Source organism: Heterodontus francisci, chromosome 18 (genome assembly GCF_036365525.1).
Source record: "Heterodontus francisci isolate sHetFra1 chromosome 18, sHetFra1.hap1, whole genome shotgun sequence".
NCBI classification, from domain to species: Eukaryota; Metazoa; Chordata; class Chondrichthyes; order Heterodontiformes; family Heterodontidae; genus Heterodontus; species Heterodontus francisci.
The window spans coordinates 4,561,475-4,584,192 of NC_090388.1; the positions used below are offsets into that span (position 1 = coordinate 4,561,475).

General features: G+C 45.3%; 2 protein-coding genes across 3 annotated transcripts in view; both read right to left on the bottom strand.

Annotated features, from left to right (window-relative positions):
• si:ch211-244b2.3 (uncharacterized protein LOC557230 homolog) overlaps positions 1–4,891 on the bottom strand; it is a 45,346-nt gene extending 40,455 nt beyond the window's left edge. Inside the window, exon 1 of one of the 2 annotated variants that reach the window (XM_068050132.1) lies at positions 4,763–4,891. In XM_068050132.1, coding sequence (XP_067906233.1) covers positions 4,763–4,787 — 25 coding nt within the window. In that variant the 5' untranslated portion in view covers positions 4,788–4,891. The remainder of the gene's footprint in view (positions 1–4,762) is intronic. The other variant, XM_068050133.1, reaches the window with a different exon arrangement.
• A 1,662-nt stretch (positions 4,892–6,553) lies between these two features.
• Positions 6,554–22,718, bottom strand: part of si:ch211-244b2.4 (uncharacterized protein LOC541512 homolog) — a 29,832-nt gene continuing 13,667 nt past the window's right edge. Inside the window, exons 4-10 of the mRNA XM_068050134.1 lie at positions 21,651–21,798; positions 16,897–17,041; positions 13,427–13,532; positions 12,410–12,488; positions 10,415–10,517; positions 9,610–9,730; positions 6,554–7,874 (exon numbers count right to left, since the gene is read on the bottom strand). Of these exons, the coding sequence (XP_067906235.1) occupies positions 7,807–7,874; positions 9,610–9,730; positions 10,415–10,517; positions 12,410–12,488; positions 13,427–13,532; positions 16,897–17,041; positions 21,651–21,798 (770 nt within the window). The 3' untranslated portion in view covers positions 6,554–7,806. The remainder of the gene's footprint in view (positions 7,875–9,609; positions 9,731–10,414; positions 10,518–12,409; positions 12,489–13,426; positions 13,533–16,896; positions 17,042–21,650; positions 21,799–22,718) is intronic.

Sequence of the window (22,718 nt, forward strand, 5' to 3'; positions counted from 1 at the left end):
TGGTGGAGGCAGGTTCAGTGAGTGTTTAGGATCTGGAATGCACTGTCTGAGAGTGTGGTGGAGGCAGGTTCAGCGAGTGTTTAGGATGTGGAATGCACTGTCTGAGAGTGTGGTGGAGGCAGGTTCAGTGAGTGTTTAGGATCTGGAATGCACTGTCTGAGAGTGTGGTGGAGGCAGGTTCAGTGAGTGTTTAGGATGTGGAATGCACTGTCTGAGAGTGTGGTGGAGGCAGGTTCAGTGAGTGTTTAGTTTAGTTTAGTTTAGTTTAGTTTAGTTTAGAGATACAGCACTGAAACAGGCCCTTCGGCCCACCGAGTGTGCGCCGACCATCAACCAGCCATTTATACTAATCCTACACTAATCCCATATTCCGACCACAATCCACACCTGTCCCTATATTACCCTACCACCTACCTATACTGGGGGCAATTTATAATGGCCAATTTACCTATCAACCTGCAAGTCTTTGGCATGTGGGAGGAAACTGGAGCACCCGGAGGAAACTCACGCAGACACAGGGAGAACTTGCAAACTCCACACAGGCAGTACCCAGAACTGAACCCGGGTTGCTGGAGCTGTGAGGCTGTGGTGCTAACCACTGCGCTTTAGGATCTGGAATGGACTGTGAAAGAGTGTGGTGGAGGCAGGTTCTGTGAGTGTTTAGGATCTGGAATGGACTGTGAAAGAGTGTGGTGGAGGCAGGTTCTGTGAGTGTTTAGGATCTGGAATGGACTGTGAAAGAGTGTGGTGGAGGCAGGTTCAGTGAGTGTTTAGAATCTGGAATGCACTGCCTGAGAGTGTGGTGGAGGCAGGTTCTGTGAGTGTTTAGGATCTGGAATGGACTGTGAAAGAGTGTGGTGGAGGCAGGTTCAGTGAGTGTTTAGAATCTGGAATGCACTGTCTGAGAGTGTGGTGGAGGCAGGTTCAGTGTGTGTTTAGGATCTGCAATGCACTGTCTGAGAGTGTGGGTGAGGCAGGTTCAGTGAGTGTTTAGGATCTGGAATGCACTGTCTGAGAGTGTGGTGGAGGCAGGTTCAGTGAGTGTTTAGGATCTGGAATGCACTGTCTGAGAGTGTGGTGGAGGCAGGTTCAGTGAGTGTTTAGGATCTGGAATGCACTGTCTGAGAGTGTGGTGGAGGCAGGTTCAGTGAGTGTTTAGGTTCTGGAATACACTGTCTGAGAGTGTGGTGGAGGCAGGTTCAGTGAGTGTTTAGGATCTGCAATGGACTGTGAAAGAGTGTGGTGGAGGCAGGTTCAGTGAGTGTTTAGGATCTGGAATGCACTGCCTGAGAGTGTGGTGGAGGCAGGTTCAGTGAGTGTTTAGGATCTGCAATGCACTGTCTGAGAGTGTGGTGGAGGCAGGTTCAGTGAGTGTTTAGGATCTGGAATGCACTGTCTGAGAGTGTGGTGGAGGCAGGTTCAGTGAGTGTTTAGGATTGGCAATGCACTGTCTGAGAGTGTGGTGGAGGCAGGTTCAGTGAGTGTTTAGGATCTGGAATGCACTGTCTGAGAGTGTGGTGGAGGTTGGTTCAGTGAGTGTTTAGGATGTGGAATGCACTGTCTGAGAGCGTGGTGGAGGCAGGTTCAGTGAGTGTTTAGGATCTGGAATGCACTGCCTGAGAGTGTGGTGGAGGCAGGTTCAGTGAGTTTTTAGGATCTGGAATGCACTGTCTGAGAGTGTGGTGGAGGCAGGTTCAGTGAGTGTTTAGGATCTGGAATGCACTGTCTGAGAGTGTGGTGGAGGCAGGTTCAGTGAGTGTTTAGGATCTGAAATGTACTGTCTGAGAGTGTGGTGGAGGCAGGTTCAGTGAGTGTTTATGATCTGGAATGCACTGTCTGAGAGTGAGGTGGAGGCAGGTTCTGTGAGTGTTTAGGATCTGGAATGGACTGTGAAAGAGTGTGGTGGAGGCAGGTTCAGTGAGTGTTTAGGATCTGGAATGCACTGTCTGAGAGTGTGGTGGAGGCAGGTTCAGTGTGTGTTTAGGATCTGGAATGCACTGTCTGAGAGTGTGGTGGAGGCAGGTTCAGTGAGTGTTTAGGATCTGGAATGCACTGTCTGAGAGTGTGGTGGAGGCAGGTTCAGTGAGTGTTTAGGATCTGGAATGCACTGCCTGAGAGTGTGGTGGAGGCAGGTTCAGTGAGTTTTTAGGATGTGGAATGCACTGTCTGAGAGTGTGGCGGAGGCAGGTTCAGTGAGTGTTTAGGATCTGGAATGCACTGCCTGAGAGTGTGGTGGAGGCAGGTTCAGTGAGTTTTTAGGATGTGGAATGCACTGTCTGAGAGTGTGGTGGAGGCAGGTTCAGTGAGTGTTTAGGATCTGGAATGCACTGCCTGAGAGTGTGGTGGAGGCAGGTTCAGTGAGTGTTTAGGATCTGGAATGCACTGTCTGAGAGTGTGGTGGAGGCAGGTTCAGTGAGTGTTTAGGATGTGGAATGCACTGTCTGAGAGTGTGGTGGAGGCAGGTTCAGTGAGTGTTTAGGATCTGGAATGCACTGTCTGAGAGTGTGGTGGAGGCAGGTTCAGTGAGTGTTTAGGATCTGGAATGCACTGTCTGAGAGTGTGGTGGAGGCAGGTTCAATCAGGGCTTTCACAGGGAACTGGATAATTATCTGGAGGGAAAATTATCAGGGCTACAGGGAAAGGGCGGGGGACTGGGCCCAGCTAAATTGCTCTTGCCGAGAGCTAGAATGGGCTCGATGGGCTGAATGGCCTCCTTCTGTGCTGTAACCGTTGGATTATTCCACATCCCAAGATGCTTCACTGGAGCACTTTTTAATAAAACTTGACACTGAGTCACAGAAGGAGATATTAGAGAAGAGGACCATGAGCTCAGTGAAAGCACTTTGAAGGATTGTCTTAAAGGAGGACAGAGGTGGAGAAGGGAGGGAATTCCAGAGCTTCGGCCCCAGACATACAGCCTTTCCTCTGGGCACCAGCCTAAGAGGTCGGGAGGGGGTGCAAATGTTAGGCAAGTCCTGAAACTATGCCTAGGCTATGCCGCAAACCATCTTGAAGGGGTTTTTTCCAGAAATAAGGCTGGCATGGCACAGTGTGGCTTTCGAGCAGAGAGATCCACCATTGACATGCTGTTCTCCCTTTGCCAGCTACAGGAGAAATGCCGCGATCAACAGATACCCCTCTACGTTGCTTTCATTGATCTCACCAAAGCCTTTGACCTCGTCAGCAGACGTGGTCTCTTCAGACTACTAGAAAAGATTGGATGTCCACCAAAGCTACTAAGTATCATCACCTCATTCCATGACAATATGAAAGGTACAATTCAGCATAGCAGCGCCTCATCAGACCCCTTTCCTATCCTGAGTGGCGTGAAACAGGGCTGTGTTCTCGCACCTACACTGTTTGGGATCTTCTTCTCCCTGCTGCTCTCACATGCGTTCAAGTCTTCAGAAGAAGGAATTTTACTCCACACAAGATGGCAGGTTGTTCAACCTTGCCCGTCTTAGAGCGAAGACCAAAGTACGAAAGTCCTCATCAGGGAACTCCTCTTTGCTGATGATGCTACATTAACATCTCACACTGAAGAGTGTCTGCAGAGACTCATCGACAGGTTTGCGGCTGCCTGCGCCGCATTTGGCCTAACCATCAGCCTCAAGAAAACAAAGATCATGGGACAGGACGTCAGAAATGCTCCATCTATCAATATCGGTGACCACACTCTGGAAGTGGTTCAAGAGTTCACCTACCTAGGCTCAACTATCACCAGTAACCTGTCTCTTGATGCAGAAATCAACAAGCACATGGGAAAGGCTTCCACTGCTATGTCCAGACTGGCCAAGAGAGTGTGGGAAAATGGCGCACTGACACAGAACACAAAAGTCCGAGTGTATCAGGCCTGTGTCCTCAGTACCTTGCTCTATAGCAGCGAGGCCTGGACAACGTATGTCAGCCAAGAGCGACGTCTCAATTCATTCCATCTTCGCTGCCTCCGGAGAATCCTTGGCATCAGGTGGCAGGACCGTATCTCCAACACAGAAGTCCTCGAGGCGGCCAACACCCCCAGCTTATACACACTACTGAGTCAGCGGCGCCTGAGATGGCTTGGCCATGTGAGCCGCATGGAAGATGGCAGGATCCCCAAAGACACATTGTACAGCGAGCTCGTCACTGGTATCAGACCCACCGGCCGTCCATGTCTCCGCTTTAAAGACGTCTGCAAACGCGACATGAAGTCCTGTGACATTGATCACAAGTCGTGGGAGTCAGTTGCCAGCGTTCGCCAGAGCTGGCGGACAGCCATAAAGACGGGGCTAAAGTGTGGCGAGTCGAAGAGACTTAGCAGTTGGCAGGAAAAAAGACAGAAGCGCAAGGGGAGAGCCAACTGTGTAACAGCCCCGACAAACAAATTTCTCTGCAGCACCTGTGGAAGAGTCTGCCACTCTAGTATTGGCCTTTATAGCCACTCCAGGTGCTGCTCCACAAACCACTGACCACCTCTAGGCGCGTATCCATTGTCTCTCGAGACAAGGAGGCCAAAGAAAAAAAAAGGCTGGCGTGTTAACCCATTACTCACTCCCCCAGTATCTTAAATTTCAGTAAAACTGGGGCAGATGTTAACGAAGATACCAAAAGCATTAAACTCCGTGTTATTGGTAAATCTGCGGAGGAGGGCTCATTCCCCGATATCGCTGGTTGGGGTTTAATACTGTGTTAATACAGCCTAAAACATCCAGCTCTTTGTTAAAGAGCAGCTTCTCTGAGAAATCCCAAGACACCAAACTTGTCCAGCAGACAGTCTCCTTACCTCCTGACCTAAAGCTGGATTCCATGATACTGCCAGGGCTCTCCAGGAACTACCTCCTCTTGAAACTTCAGCCGGTGGCAAAGACAATCAACAAGTGGAGCTTCCCACTGAGAAGTTACTTTCACTTTTATATTCTCAGCTTCCTGGCAGATTCGTTTCGTAAACCAGCTGTTGGAGCGATTTCCCCAAACTGTTGGCTTGTTCTGGGTTATTCTGCTCTCAATGGGACTAACCCATCAGCAATTCTTAAACTCTGAATTGAAACTGGCGCAGTTTGCAGCTGAAAGTCCATTTCAACCTCCTTTGTTCAGTTGATCAGAATCAAAATAGATGACATTATTGAAAAGTGTCTGTGAAGAGAAATGGGGTTGATGGACTTTTCATGACTCGTGCTTTCCTCAGCTCTCCAGATCTGTCCAGTACAATGTTTATTCTCCACCACCCACATATACATTTATATTCATTTAATTGTCATTCCAATCACACCACAGGCTAAACGTCCTCCAGCATTTCCAACCATGACTGGTCACGTGTCATTTGCTTCCCTGGACCTTTTCATCCAAGAAAAACACGAACCTTGTGAGCAGGTTAAGATCTGTCCAGTTCACCAAGGAGGTGAGTCTCCTCCTCTGCACAATGTGTGCATATAGAATACTCGCCTTTACTTCCAGAGGACTAGATTACAAGGGGGTAGAAGTCATACTTCAGCTATATAGAGCCCTGGTTAGATCACCCCTGGAGTTACTGTGAGCAGTTTTGGGCTCCACACCTTAGGGAGGATAAAGTGGCCTTGGAGGGAGTAGATTTAGAGTGATAGCCCGGAATTTTACACTCCCCCAGGAGCAGGCTGGGGTAGGGGGGAGAGGGCATAAAATTGGGTGGGATGGTCTGGGTGCCATACCAATCACCTACCCGCCTCCACTGGTACTTTACCAGCCGCCCCCCTCCTTTGGGTCAATTGAGGACTTTAAGTGACTAAATAATGGCCACTTAAAGAGCCTGTTCCTGCTTTGCTGGTAATTCCTGACAAGTCTTTTATTCATTGGTATTTTGCTGCCAGCATTGGTACAATGGGTCACATTACCTCCTTGTTTTCTGTAAGATTTCATGATTCTATGTCATCATGTAAGATAGAATTGGTTCAATATTTGAGAAGCAGGAACATAAAACAATATAGGAATAGGGCAGGGAAATGGGATTAGAATAGACAGCCCCAGTTTGAGAGCTAGCAGTGACACATCACTAGGCTGAATGGCCTCACTCTGTGTTGTTAATCTATGATTGTAATACATAATACATTACAGACTTGGTCAGTGAAATAAGCATTAAACTGGGCAGATGGAATGAACAGGGAATTGAGTGATTTATATTTTGGGGTGGGTGTTCCTAGGAATGTTTTTAGTTGCAGTTTGGCAGAATCATGCAAACATCTCAAGTTCCTCTGGTAGGTGGGCCAGTTACCAGAGGACATAGACTTAAAATCATTGGTAAAAAACTGGAGGGGAAATAAGGAGAAACGTGTTTACACAGAGGATTAAGCTCTGGAACACAGTACCTGAAAGGATGGTGGAAGCAGATTTCAGAGGAACGTTCAAAAGGCAATTGAACATGTTCTTGAAGAGAACTAGATTGCAGAGTTATGAGAAAAAGCTGAGGCATCGGTCTGAATTGGACAATTCTTTCAAAGAGCTGACACAGGCAAGACGGGCTGAGTGGCCTCGTTCTGTGCTGTAACCATTCTATGATGCCATGTTTTCCAGAGACAGGGAGACATAACCAGGACCATTAGGTTTTATTCCATGTTTATTCACAGATACAAAACACCATAAATGAAGTTACTTCAAACAAAGATAAATTGTTTCCATTGTCATCAGTCCCTGATGTAACAAATTGGCTAGGTAATTATTTCCAGCATTTCACAAAAAAGGTGAGAACTAATTTTAATATGAAACCAAGAGATTACATTACTGATACTGCACCCCCCACCCCCCCCCACCCCGTCTCTAAGCCCTTGATGCTAATGTATATTTATGCTTTAAACGAACAATAGACCATCACATCATTTACTCCACAGTCTTCTCGGGTATTAGCCTAGGTGTAGAATAGGGTAGTGGTTACCTGACTGGGTTTAATAATCCAGAGGTCGGATTTAATAATCCAGAGGTCTGGGCTAATAATTGAGCTCACATTTCCTCCAGGACAGTTTGAGAAATTGAATTTGGTTTAAAACATCTATTGTAAAAATCACAGCTGGTTCACTAATGTCTGTTAGGGAAGAACAGCTGCTGTCTTAGCCTATATTTAACTTTGCTTCACTGAGGAAGAAAGAACAGACAAAACCTGTCCGCGTAAGGAGATATTAGGACAAGTGACCAAAACCATGGTCAAAGAGGTAGGTTTTAAGGAGTGTCTTAAAGGACATTGCAATTCCATAGCCTCCTTTCACAACCTACACGTCACAAAGCACTTTACAGCTAATGAAGTTCTTTTGAAGCATAGTTACTTTGTAATGTAGGAAATGCGGCAGACAATTAGCACACAGCAAGATCCCACAAACAGCAATGTCATAATGACCAGATAATGTGTTATTTTTTAAAAAGGACATGTTGTTTTAAGGATAAATATTGCCCAGGACACTGGGGATAACTCCCCTGCTCTTCTTCAAAATAGTTCCATGGGATCTTTTACATCCACCGAAGAGGGCAGACAGGGTCTCAGTTTAATGTCTCATCCCAAGAATTCTTAGCTAGATTTTTCCAGTTTCTTTTAAAAATGATGCTTATTACACAGGTGAAGGAAGGCAGTGGTACAAGTTTGGCAGTTTAAAAGATTTGAAAAACAATTGGCAGATTTATCAAATACATGGCTATTGTCAGTTAGTCAGATCACAGTGTTGATTCAATGGGAATCAGTAGAGGAGCCTGACCATTTCTCAAAGCTGCTTTTTCCATTATCGTTGCAAACCGGTTTCCATCTGTTTCTCCACAGGTAGAAGAGCAGCTCCCAGGATCAGACAGAGGCAGTTCACCTGGTTACATGGCAGCTTATGGTGAGAGAGGAACTCGTCGGATGCTGCGTGTTGCATTGGTAAACAGATTAGTCTGCATCATGGCTGAGAGATTAAAATAAAAAGGATAAGTCATTTAAACAGGGTCATGATCTTCAAAATTTGAACTAGCGATAACATTCAAGCCATACAATTGTCAGTCAATGACCATCTCCACCAAGGGAGAGTCTACCCACCTCCCCGTGACATTACTATCGCTGAATCCCCCACTTTCAACATCCTGGGGGGCTCACCATTGACGAGAAACATAACTGGACTAGCCACATAAATACTGTGGCTACAAGAGCAGGTCAGAGACTGGGAATTCTGCAGCAAGTAACCCCAATGCCTGTTACCATCTACAAGTCAGGAGTGTGATGGAATACTCCCCACTTGCCTGGATGGGTGCAGCTCCAACAACACTCAAGAACCTCACCACCATCCAGGACAAAGCAGCCCAATTGATCAGCACCCCATCCACCACCTTCAATATTCACTCCCTCCACCATCAGCGGACTGTAGCTCCAACGTGGTTGAAGTCAATTTCTATAAACTTCAACGGGGGAAAGAAAATCACAGAGAGATGTAAAACAGGCAGCTGACTCACTTTCACCTGTTCTACACTATTGCACAAAGTCAAGATTGAACCCTTTTCAAGCAATAAGTTTTTGAAATTGAAAAGGAATAACTCAAGACAATACAGTTAAATGGTGACAATTCTAACTTCTGCCTTTGAAATGTCTAGAAAAGTTTTTATTTAAACCAGAGGAGTGAAGGGAAATCATGTAGGATGGCAGAGTGATGCAGCTGTGAGATCAACATCCTTTCAAGGGTGGAGGTAGGCAGGGTCTCTTTGGAGTCCAAGTAACGCCAAAGAGATGTGCTTGCAAAAGACATCTGGCACAATGTCAACCCTCTGTGATGGAATGGTAATCAGATAACAGTTAGGCATTGTATGCTGTACTAAATCAGACATGTATTTGCAGAGGACTAACTTATAGGGTTATGGGGATAAAGCTGGGAAGTAGACTAAATGGGATAGCTCTTTCAAATGCTGGCACAGGCACGATGGGCTGAATGACCTCCGTCTGTGCTGTAAGATTCTATGATTCTAGGTCTTACAGCATTCCAAGGCACTGTCAGTGATCCTGATGGGAACTGGTCAGTTATAACTCAGTGTCTCAGTGGAAAGCCACTCTCAAAGAAGCACTCCCACTGAGGACAGAGATGAGGAGAAATTTCTTTACTCAGAGGGTTGTGAATCTTTGGAATTCTCTACCCCAGAGGGCTGTGGAAGCTCAGTCATTGAGTATGTTTAAAGCAGAGATTGACAGATTTCTAAATACCAATGACATAAAGGGATATGGGGATAGTGTGGGAAAAAGGCATTGAAGTGGATGATCAGCCATGATCGTATTGAATGGTGGAGCAGGCTCGATGGGCTGAATGGCCTACTCCTGTTCCTATGTTCCTATCTTTAAGAGTCTCTGAACTCAAGGGACTGGGATTTCTCTGCCCCCCCCCCAAAAGGGTCAAGATGACCCTTCAATCCAATGTTTAATGGGCAGCGTGAAGCCAGCTGGACAAGCAGGGGAGTGGGGGGAGGGGTGATTTGAATGGTTGTAGCTGGTTACATACACTTGTGAGTTTCCAAAGACTTGCTTCTACCAATCTGCATCTAGACTCTCTGGTAAATGAGTTGGCCCCAACGGGTAATGGGCAAACATAGAAATACATGGAAGTTATAACACGGAAACATCATTTAGTAAAAGCTTTTGACTCATCTGAGAACATCACTTACCCGAGAAGTCCAGCTGGAACTTGCTATTATTTACATAAAAGGTCATGCAGCCCTGCCGGTTCTGCTGATACTCAGCTTCTATCTCCTTACTATTCACCGAGCATTCAGTATCTGTTCCTCTCTGTGAGAGATATGGAAGAAGGTCAGAAAACCTGGAATGTAAAAAGGCTATTGGATCCAATGGTCTTTATGCTGCCAACATTGTGCATCATCTCCCCACCTCAGTTTCAGACCAGTTTGGCCCAGTGCCAGCAAATTTCAAGCTATCCACTCAAGTCTGGTCAGAAGGTCATGTGTCTGTTTGGGGATGGCACCAGCTTCCTCCCATATGATTGGTGGATTTATTTGCATCTCAGAAGACTGACAGTTTTGAGCAACAGCTGCATTTTGTCAGGAGACTTGAACTCATGACAGGAGGATGGCTGACCACCAGTCGAGTCCATCAGGACAATGTGGGTATGCCATGCTGAATTTCAGACCATTGTCCTCGAGGTGTTGTAGGGTGTGGTGGAGGATAGGGAGATGGGTACGGGGGTGCAGTTTGAAGACTGAATCCCAGCGAGCAGGTGCAGACTCTTTGATAATTTCCCCAGTTCCTGGCTGATCCTGTACATCACAAGCACTGACTGCCATGTCATGCCCCACTGGTGCCAGGTCTAAACAAAGCAGCTGGCATTCACCAGGGTGAGGCCTTTCCACCTTCTGGTTGAGAAGTGCGAGTCTGTTCACTGGCAGATGATGTTTCAGCTCTTATTGATTATAATTTTCATAAAATACAACCTTTGGTCACAAAATGGTTCCTTACCCGAGTGTTGAAGTCGTACCAGTTACCATGTTTTCCTGCAAACTGCCACCTGTATCGCTGACGCTGCCCAGAGAGGTTCAAACGGCCCATTGATTCTGAAAGACTAAACATTACACACACACACAAAAAAAGCAGATTTTAGAACCACTGCCTGGATGCTACACACCCCTCCTCCCCCCCCCCCCACCCCCACCCAACACTTCAAACAAATCCCACCTTAAACTAACCGAGCAGGACCCAATGTTGGCACACAGGCCTAGAGAAGACAACAAAGGTCAGCAGGAGTGATGTCCTCGAGGGAATTGGTAAATGAAGATGAAGATTTTGAATTCAGCATATTGCAGGGAGGGGAGCCAATGGAGATCAGGGAGCACAAGTTGAGAAGAGTGTTAAAATATCATATGGGTTCCTTGGCTTTAGAAATAGAAGCACAGAGTACAAAAGCAAGTATTGCTAAACCTTTATGATGCATTGGTTAGGCCTCGACTGGAGTATTGTATTCAATTCTGGACACCAGACTTTAGGAAGGATGTCAAGGTCCTAGGGGATTTACTAGAATGGTGCCAGGGATGAGGAATGCCTGTTATGCGGTGAGAGTGCAGAAACTGGGCTGGTTCTTTTTAGAGCAGAAACGGTTAAAGGGAAATTTGATAAGAGATGTTCAAAATCATGAGGGTTTTTTATAGAATAAATGAGGAGAAACTGTTTTCAGTAGCAGGAGAGTCAGTAAGCAAAGGGTACAGAGTTTATGTAATTGGCAAACGAACCAGAGGGGAGAGGGGAGATAAACGCAGTGAGTTACAATCTGGAATGCACTGCCTGAAAGGGCAGTGGAAACAGATTCAAAAGTAACTTTCACAAGGGGATTGGATAAATACTTGAAAAGGAGAAGGGAAAGGGCAGGGGAGTGGGACTAATTGGACAGTTCTACCAAAGAGCTGGCACAGGCACAATGGGCTGAATGGCCTCCACCTATCCTGTAGCGTTCTATGATTTTCTGTTTGTATGACAGGGAGGGTAGATGAGCAAGTCTGGGTGTGGGATAGAAAGTGGGTGGTGGACCTTTGGCAGATTTGAGAATTTATGGTACATAAACAGGCCATTCAGCCCAACAGATCCATACTGGTGCTGCACGTGAGGCACCTCCCACCCTACTTCATTCATCTCATCCCATCCATATATCACTAATCCTATCAGAATACTATGTAGGATGGAGCTTTGGGAGGCTGGTGATGAGAGTGTCGGAGAAGTCAAACTTGGGGGCTGACAAAAGACATAGGCGAAGGTTTTCATTTTGATGGGGATGAGGTGAGTGGTGTTGCAGATGTGGAAATGGCAGGCGGGTTTATGGGGGTTTGAAGCTCATTTTAGGGTCAGTTAGGATACTGAGGTTACTCAATGTTGGGAAAGCAGCACAGGAGGTGGTGTGGTGGGGGGATTGGGGGCAATATGATCAAGAGCTGAGTGACAGAGTTTGTGAAAAGTGCTGATAGGATTGCTTTGATTTTCTCCAAGTAGTAAGTTGGAATACGTTTTGCCTCATTCTCAGCTGTGGCTCAGTGGAAGCACCTCTTGCCTCCGAGTCAGACAGTCATGAGTTTAAATCTCATTCCAGAAACCTGAGCACACAATCCAGGCTAACACTCCCACTGCAGTACTGAGGGAGCACTGCACTCAGAGGTGTCGTCTTTTGGATGAGATGTTAAACCGAGGCCCCTTCTGCACTCTCAGGTGGATGTAAAAGATCTCTTATTCATTATTTCAAAGAAGAGCAGAGACATTTTCCCCGGTATCCTGGCTGATATTTATCTGGTCATTATCACATTGCTATTTGTGGGAGCTTGCTGTGCATCAATTGGCTGCCACATTTCCAACATTACAACAGTGACTACACTTCAAAATTATTTTATTGGTTGTAGAGCACTTTGGGACATCTAGAGGTATTTAGATGCAAGCCTTTCTTTTCATTTTTCAGTGTGTCTCGGCTGTGCTAACCTGCAGCTTGTCCTTTGAAACTTTGGTCTCCGTTTGAGTCTTCTTTTTGTCCCAGTCACCATGTTGATTTGCACCATTTCTAAAAAAAAAATAGGGAAATTGCCTCTCAGGAAACAGGGGGAGATAGCTGATTGCTTTTAGCATCTGCTAACCGGACCTATTCAATCAAATGAGCTAATGGAAAGCTGACCTTTATCTGAAGGGGGCTGCAATCCATAGAGGAGGAAGTGATACTTCAGTTGTACAGACCTTGGTCAGACCCCATCTGGAGTAACTGTGTTCAGTTCTGGACACTGCATCTCAGGAAGGAGTTATTGGCCTTTGAGGGGGTGCAGCGCAGATTCACTAGAGGTGAGGCCATGGTGGGTAAATGGAATTGAGGTACAGATCAGCCATGATTTAATTGTATGGCCGACCAGGTGCGAAGGGCTGAATGGCCTTCTCCTGATCCATCTTCCTAAAGCATAACACAACCACCAAAAACAGAGTTTTATAAATGTTTTTAGGGTAATTGGAAAAAGAACAATAGGGGAGAAGAGGAAACATTTCTTTACGCTGAGAGTTGTTATGATCTGGAATGCGCTGCCTGAAAGGGCAGCAGAAGCTATAATAATAATAACTTTCCAAAGGGAATGTGGTGTATACTTGATAAAGAAAAATTTGCAGGGCTGTGGGAAAGAGTAGAGGAGTGGGACTAATTGGATAGCTCTTATAAAGAGCTAGCATAAGCATGATGGATCGAATGGTCTCCACCTGTGCTGTAAGATTATATAATTGTATGCCAGTATGTTACCAAACTCAATATATTGCAGTAGGAGTGAAATTAAAATTTCCTCGGTATAATTTTACTCTTCCCATTTGATATCAATCATGTCAGTGTGCCTGGGCTATCCGCGCCCTTTATCAAAATGCATTTGGGAATCCTACACGAGTCGTTTCATATGTTTCAAATACACTATTAATGTTTATTTCTATCTATCCATCAAGCTGAATTTCAAAGCCGATATTCAAACTTACCTTGGAAGCAGATCTTGTAGGATTTGTGATTCAAAGTAATCTGGATGAATTTGTGCCTATTCAGCTGGTACTGACTCTCAATGTCAACACTTCTGATGGTGTTACCCTAGTAATAGATACATCGATCAATTACAGTAATTATCAGCTCTGATTCACCACAAATTAGGTTCAGCCCAGCGCAGCACCAAGAACATAGGAACATTAGGAACAGAAGGAGGCCATTCAGCCCTTCGAACCTGCTCCACCAACCAGGTCATGGCTGACCTGTAGCCAAACTCCATTTACCTGCCTCCATTCCATATTCCTTGAACCTTTTCCCAACAAAAATCTACTGATCTCGGTCTTGAAAGCTCCAATTGCCTATTGGCATTCATAGCATTTTGAAGGGAGAGAATTCCAGACTTCAATCATTATTTGTGTGAAGAAATGCTTTTTGATTTTCCTCCTAAAGAACCTGGTGCTAATTTTGTGCTACCACTGAGCCACAGTTGGAGGGAGCTAATGGGAGGTCCGCGACCTCTATTAACTAGAAGGACAAGGGCAGCAAATACATGGGAACACCACCACCTGCAAGTTCCCCTCCAAGTCACACACCACCCTGACTTGGAACTATATTGCTGTTCCTTCACTGTCGCTGGGTCAAAATCCTGGAACTCCCTTCCTAACAGCACTGTGGGTATACCTACACCAGATGGACTGCAATGATTCAAGAAGACAGCTCACTACCACCTTCTCAAGGGCAATTAGGGATGGGCAATAAAAGCTGGCCTGAGCAGCGATGCCCAAATCCCATATATGAATAAAAGAAAAACACTTTGAAAGTATTTCATTGGCTGTGAACCCACTTTGGAATGTCTTAATGTCATGCAGACACCCCACCTGCCAAGAATGAGGCACATTAATGTTGTCATATGAACATTAATTTACTGAATTGTAGAAAGGACTTGTTTAAAAAAAAAAGTCACCGGGCCTTTGGCTGGAAAGACATTTGCATAATAACAGACTGTGCTTGTGAAGGCAAAGGGGTTACATCCCTAATCCAATTTAACCCACAATGGACTTTGAGCACCAGACATTGAAGGTGAGGAAGCTCAAATTTTAGGATGACTGCTGGGATGGCCGAATCCACAAATAGACGTGGTCAGACCAGCTGGTCACATGACTAGCCTGCTTGGCAACCTGGTTTTTCTGAATTGTCCAAAGAGTTTGAACTGAGAGACTGCAGTATGCTCCTGGACTGAAGAAGACTGCTCCTGTCTGTCTGCTTCCACCTCTTTCTCATGGAACTCCAAGTCCACTAAAGACACATGAACCCCAAGAGAGAAAAGTCTCCTACAGCGAACAAGGTTTAAGAAGACTACTGGGCCCCAACGAAGAGCAAGATCTACCTATAATCAAGGACTCTGTAGCAAGCTTGAAGAACCATAACAAAAACCTCTTCAGAGATTGCCTCAAACCTTTCCCCTTTATTTTCTGTCTCTATCTGCATGTGTGTATCGCATATGCATGCATCATGTATCCATAGGTGTTAACCGAATTAGAGTTTAAGTTTAATAAATTTCAACCTTCTTTAAAACTAAGAAACCCTGTTTGTGCTGGTTTTTTTGCCTTATAATTGGAAAGCAGTGAGCAAGGATTCACCAAGGTTATTGGGGGTAGGTGGAAATGTGGAGTAATCAGTTCAGCCATGAACTTATTGAATGGCAGAGCAGGCTCGAAGGGCCGATTGGCCTACTCCTGCTCCTAATTCGTATGTTTGTATGTTAGTTCGTAGTGGGTTTGGGGGCGATGGCAGGAAGAGGGGGAAGTTCTAGGGTGAAGGACTTAGACGGCTCTGCATCCAATGATGGAATGGATGCCGCAAAGGAGACTAGCATCAGAAGAAAGGAAAATGAACACTGGCAGATAGGATTGGTGCAGGTTTCAGAGGTAGGTTACAGAGGACTTTATAATGGTGTCAGCTATGGCTCAGTGGGTAACACACTTGCCTCTGAATCAGAAGGTTGTGACCCCTCCAGAGAGTTAAGCACAAAGTCTAGGCTACAGAGGGAGTGCAGTACTGCCTGAAGTGCTGTCTTATGGATGAGGTTAACCCGAGGTCCCATCTGACCTCTCAGGTGGAAGTAAAAGATCCCACAATACATTTTGAACAGCAGATGAGTTCTCTCCAGTTTCCTGATCAAAATGTTTCCCTCAACGTAACACCAAAAAAACGGATTATCTGGTCATTTATCATATTGCTGTTGTGGGGCCTTGCTATGTGCAAATTGTGGTCCATGTTTCCTACATAACAACAGTGATTAAAATGGGCATGTCCTGAGGACTTGAAAGGTGCTATATAAATGCAAGTTCTTCCTTTCCATAGTGATAAGGGCTTTGAATTCTATGGGCTGGATTTTAGGAGCCCGTCACCAATTTCGGCGGCGACCTCAAAAAATGGTGGCCTGCCTGTGCGGGCGTCACGCCAAAGAGCCGCCACGCTCTTAAACACAGCGGCTCATTTAAATAGTCGGGCCATTCCCCCAATCACATGGAGGGGGCGGGCTGTCCGTTCCCAGCAATGGCATCGGCTGCCTGTGCGCAGGCGCTCGCACCATTTTTAAAGGATAGCCAGCCCTGCCGGCAGATTTAAACTTTTAAAGAAAGATCCCCCAAAATTAAATAAATAAATTTCTGATGTCCCTTTTCCACCCCCCAATACCAATACCAATACCAATAACTATTTGCCGTTCCCCCCAAAACACTTTCCTTTTACATCTGACCTTCCCCCCAAAAACTGCACAAGGTTTAAGGTTCAACTCTTCGCACCATCCCCTACACCCATTACATGTATTTGACCCTGTTCTCCACCCCCTGTCCCCACCCTGACAAACTTACCTCCTCCTCCCTCCCCCCAAGGGTGGTGCTGCGTTTCCCCGGATGGGGATCTGAAGGCGCGGGAGTGCTGGCCGCTGTGCCAAAGATTGCGGTTTGCCCTCAAGATTGAAATGTATTAATTTTATTGATTTGCATATTTAAATTGTGGTCCCGTCGCCCAGCGTTGTTGTGGGGGGGGAGGGGGGGGGGTTCCGCCATGGAGCCTCGCCACCACCGGGGGGATTGAGCCGGGTCCTGCTGGCACTGAGGTCCATGGTGGGCCTCAGCCACAGCCATCTTCAGGCCCCCTGCCACGGATTATGACGTTGAGGGCTCTTGAAAATCCAGCCATGTGCGGAGGAACGGGTGACCATGGGTATTGAGGAGAGGAATAATAGGGGAGCAGGACTTGGCGTGGGATAGGATGCAGGCGGCGGTGTTTTTAGACTTGTTGGAGTTTGTGTAGGGTGCATTGTAGGAGAGCAGTGAGAGAGTGTTGGAAAAGCTGAAGTTGGAAGTAACAAACACACAAACAAGGGTTTCAGAAATGGTGGGCTGGCTCCAAAGTTAAAACTTAACGTCCATACTTGGCAGGAAATAACTTGTTCTCATACCTTTGCTGAAAATTTTTCCCATTTGCACTTACGACGGTAATACCAGTACCATTTATCCTTGTTTGGGGAATTAGGAAAGGTTTTACGTTGAACTTGAAGATCTTTTCCACAGATCTTCATCTTATTAAAATCAATTGAGATCACCCTGAAAAATACAGAATATTCATGGACTGTAATTGTTGTAAATTGCACTGGCCAACAGTCACAGTGAGTTCCAGCTCAGTACCGTGCAGTCAGACATTGCATGTACACTTACCCCTTCAAATCTCACCCACTCCAATAGACAATGATGCCAAGGAAAGGCCAGCTGCTTTCCTCAGGACAGCAATGGTCGGACACTTATCATCAAAACATTTCCTTGTCCATCCTAGATATTGCCTCAGGTCTGGCAACTAATTGAGTGTTTGCCTTCAGTTGTAGCGTGGCCCAGGAGGAGAAAGAAGAGTTTTACTCTCAAAATAAGAAAGACATGATCCTATCCTCCTTTTGGCTTCCTTGTCTCGAGAGACAATGGGTAAGTGCCTGGAGGTGGTCAGTGGTTTGTGGAGCAGCGTCTGGAGTGGCTATAAAGGCCAATTCTAGAGTGACAGACTCTTCCACAGGTGCTGCAGATAAAGTTGGTTGTCGGGGCTGTTACACAGTTGGCTCTCTCCTTACACTGCTGTCTCTATTCCTGCCAACTGCCAAGTCTCTTCAACTCGCCACTCTCTAGCCCCCCCTCCTTTATGGCTGTCCGGCAGCTCTGGCGATCGCTGGCAACTGGCTCCCACGACTTGTGATCAATGTCGCAGGACTTCATGTCGCGTTTGCAGACGTCTTTAAAGCGGAGACATGGACGGCCGGTGGGTCTGATACCAGTGATGAGCTCGCTGTACAATACGTCCTTGGGAATCCTGCCATCTGCCATGCAGCTCACATGGCCAAGCCATCTCAAGTGCTGCTGGCTCAGTAGGGTGTATATGCTGGGGATGTTGGCTGCCTCGAGGACTTCTGCATTGGAGATACGGTCCTGCCAACTGATGCCAAGGATTCTCCAGAGACAGCGAAGATGGATTGCGTTGAGGTGTTGCTCTTGGCTGACATACGTTGTCCAGGCCTCACTGCCATAGAGCAAGGTACTGAGTACACAGGCTTGATACATTCGGACTTTTGTGTTCCGTGTCAGTGTTCTATTTTCCCACACTCTCTTGGCCAGTCTGGACATAGCAGTGGAAGCCTTTCCCATGCGCTTGTTGATTTCTGCATCGAGAGACAGGTTACTGGTGATAGTTGAGCCTAAGTAGCTGAACTCTTGAACGACTTCCAGAGCGTGGTCGCCGAAACTGATGGATGGAGTATTTCTGATGTCCTGTCCCATGACGTTCGCTTTCTTGAAACTGGTGGTTAGGCCAAATTCGTTGCAGGCAGCCGCAATCCTGTCGATGAGTCTCTGCAGATCAATAGTGGATCTCTCTTTCCTTTTTTTTCAAAATAAGAAAGACATGATCCTATATATCTATCTATATTGTCATGTTAGACCTCCACCTGCCAAGAATGAGGCATATTAATTTTGTCATTTGAAAACAATTGCTGAAGTGAAGAAAGGACTTGTTTAAAAAAAATTACCAGGCCCTTTGCTGGAAAGACATTTGCATATTAGCAGACAGTGCTTGTGGAGACAAAAGGGGTTACCTCCCTTATCCAATTTAACCCACAATGTACTTTGAGCACCAGGTATTGTGTGTAAGAAGAGACATTTCAGGGTTGGCTAAGACCAGAGAATCCACAAACAGAACTGGTCAGACCAGCTAGTCACGTGATTAGCCTGCTTGGCAATCTGGTTTTTCTGAATTGTACGAACAGCTTGAACTTTTACAAAGATTTTGCCACATACGAATTAGGGGGAGTAGGCCATTTGGCGTGTTACGATCAGTGAGGAGCAGTGTCAGGCTCCCCTCTTGCGCTTCCTCTTATTTGACTGCAACAGGATTTATTCCTTTTTAAACAGTGGATGTGCTTACCAGCTCCGTGAGTGTTTTACCTTTGTTGTGATCGTAAAAGAACCAATTGGTCAGCCGAGTGAATCTTCTCTGAACTGCTTCCAATGCAATTTTATCCTTTCTTAAGTAAGGAGACCAAAACTGTACGCAGTACTCTAGATGTGGTCTCACCAATACCTTGTATACAACTGTAGCAAAACTTCCTTTTATATTCCATTCCCTTTGCAATAAAGGACAACATTCCATTTGCCTTCCTAATCACTTGCTGTAGCTGCAAATTAACTTTCTGTGATTCCTAACATTACACCTCATTCTCTAGCTCGAATTTTAAAGGTTAGAAGGTTTATTAAACTAATACCTGGAATGGGCAAATTGTCTTATGAGGAAAGGTTGGACAGGCTAGGCTTGTGTCAGCTGGAGTTTAGAGAAGTAAGAGACGACTTGATTGAAACATATAAGATCCTGAGGGGTCTTGACAGGGTGGATGTGGAAAGGATGTTTCCCCTTGTGGGAGAATCTAGAACTAGGGGTCACTGTTTAAAAATAAAGGGTCATCCATTTAAGACAGAGAAGAGGAGACATTTTTTCTCTCAGAGGGTTGTGAGTCTTTGGAATTCTCTTCCTCAAAAGGCGGTGGAAGCAGAGTCTTTGAATATTTTTAAGGCAGAGGTAGATAGACTCTTGACAAGCAATGGGGTGAAAGGTTATCGGGGTGGGCAGGAATGTGGAGTTGAGGTTACAATCAGATCAGCCATGAACTTATTGAATGGTGGAGCAAGCTCGAGGGGCCGAGTGGCCTACTCCTGCTCCTAATTCGTATGTTTGTTTTATCACTAATTCTGCTCTCCCCACCCCAGCAGAGGAAATAGTTTCTCTCTATCTACCATATCAAATCCTTGAATCGGTTTATACATCTCAATTAGATCACCCTTTAATCTTCAATATTGGAGGGAATACAAGCCTAGTCTGTGCAATCTTTCTTCATAACTTAACCCTTTTCGCCCCAGTATCATTCTGGTGAATCTGTACTTCACCCCCTCCAACACCCGCTTCCTCAGGTTCGATGTCCAGAACGGGACACAGTATTCCATATGGGTCTGACCAGAGTTCCTCTACTGCTGGAGTATAATGTCCACATCTTTGTATTCCAGACCTCTTATGATAAAGGACAATTTTTAATTATCACTTTTAATTATTTTTTCTATCTGCCTACTATTTAGTGATTCTGTACCTTCTCATCCACGGTTCCAACCTTTGCAACATTTAGACTCTGATCTATCCTCCTTAGGTTCAATGCGGACGAACTGACACTTTTCCGCGTTGAATTTCAATTTGCTACAGTTTGCCCACTTACTTACTCTATCAATGACCTTTTGCAACTTCCTGCTCTGATCCTCACTAACTTGGTGTCATCAGCAAATTTAGACATATGGCTCTCTATTCCTTCATCCAGGACATTTATAAATACAATGAAATGCTGAGGTCCCAGTACAGATTCCTGAGACATCACTGGTCACATCCTGCCAATGTGAGTATGCACCCATTATCCCTACTCTATGTCTCCTGCCTGCTAACCGCTTCCCTATCCAAGCAAAAATGTTCCCGCTATCCATGTGCTCCCATTTTTATTAACAGCCACTTACATGGAACCTTGTTGAATGTCTTCTGCAAGTCCATATAAATACCATCCATAGACACTCCTTTAACTACCAAGAGAGTTACTCCCTCAAAAAAAATTCAACTAGTTTCATTCCTTACCCTTTACAAATCCATGCTGGTTCTCTCTGATCAGCTTGCACTTGTCCAAATGCTCAGTCACTCTGTCCCGAATAACAGATTCTAGTAACTTCCCCACAACTGACGTTAAACTATGAGGCCTATAATTTACTGGTTTATCTCTGTTACCATTCTTAAATAATGGAATGACATTGGCAATTTTCTAATCCAAGGGGACAATTCCTGAATTGAGGGAGTTTTGGAAGGTCATGACTAACAGATCAACAATTCCCTCATCTACTTCTTTTAAGACCCTGGGGTAGAAACTATCAGGCTCTCAATGGTTGACCTACCACTGTTCATCAGTAGCTTTTTCTGTTAACAGTTCTGCCCAGTCTATTGCCAATTCCTGCCTCATTCCTCCAAAGTCAGCTTTACCTACATCTATCATATGATTCTATCATATTATAGTCATTGTTAGCTAGATGCTCCCTTGCCATTAGCTGATTGACTAATTCAGGCTCATTATTCATTACTAAATCTAAGATGGCTTGTTGTTTTGTTGGTTCAGGAATATATTGTTTCAGAAAATTATTCCGAATACACAAGACATTTGCTGCCTTTGGGACTCGAACTCTGTTTTTGCAACAAGCTTCTCTGATAGCTGTGTTTATATATCCAGTTGCTTTATCATTGCAGCCTGGAGGTCTGTAGACAACTCCCACCAAAGTCTTGCATCCTTTTTGGTGTGGCATGAATGTTACTTGCCACTTATCAGGCTTTGCCTGTATGCTGTCCAGGTCTTGCTGCAAGCGGGCACGGACTGCTTCATTATCTGAGGAGTTACGAATGAACATTGTGCAATCATCAGCGAACATCCCCACTTCTGACCTTATGGAGGCGAGGAGGTCATTGGTGAAGCAGCTGAAGATATTTGGGCTTCGGCCAAGTTTAGATGCTTGTGCATTTCTGTTTTAGATATTTCTCCTGGATTACAATCTACTCCTTTACCCCCCTGCTGTTGCATTTGATAACATTTGTAAGTTTCAAACAGCTCACCCATATATTGAATGGTAAAGTTTGATGCCTTTGGTCACAGGCAGTGAGTACTGAGCCTCTATTATGTGGTCGCATTTGATATCACTCCATCTTTTCTTGTCCTTAATCTGCCACTGGTAATGTTTCTCGGCTGGCTGCCTCTTTGTTTCTGTTGATTTTGAAAATAATACTTCAGAGAAGAAAAACATGAATAATAAAAGCAATTCACAGTTCCACAACTGATCAGTAATGGGCAGACTCACTGCAGTTTGGGTGATCACTTTGCTAAAACACCTCTGTTCAGTTCGCAAGCATGACCCTGAGCTTCCAGGCACTGCTATTTTAATTCTCCACCCCCACTCCCACTGACCTTGGCCCCCTACACTGTTCCAAAGAAATGCAATAGAAGCTCGAGGAACAGCATCTTATCTCTCAATTAGGCACTTTGTAACCTACTAGACTCAACATTGATTTGAATAACTTCAGATCAGAACCACTGTCCCATTTTTTCAGACAGCAGGTGCTGGTAATGGTTCTGCTGCTGCCCATTTACTCCTCCTCTAGACCCACTTTTCATTTACAAAAACAGAACATGCTCGAAATATTCAGCGGGTCAGGCAACATCTGTGGAGAGATGAAACAGAGTTAATGTTTCAGACCAATGAAGTTTCATCAGAACTGGAAAAAGTTAGAGATATAACAGGTTTTAAGCAAATACAGAGGCAGGGAAAGGGAGAGGGGGAAAGAACAAAAGGGAAGGTCTGTGATAGGGTGGAAGGCAGGAGAGATTTAATGACAAAAGGAATAATGGTGCAAGGCAAAAGGAGATGATAATGGGACAAATGAAGAAACAAAAGATGTGTCTGGAGGAGGGAAACAGCAGAATCAATCCCAACAGCTGCCATTCGAAAATATGGGGGCAGAGGTTATGAACTGAAATTGTTGAACTCCCTGTTGAGTCTGGAAGGCTGTAAAGTGCCTAATCCAAAGATAAGATGCTGTTCCTTGAGCTTATGTTGAGCTGCATTAGATCAATGCAGGAGGCTGAGGACAGAGATGTTGGAGTGGGAGCCTGCTGCAGAGTTAAAA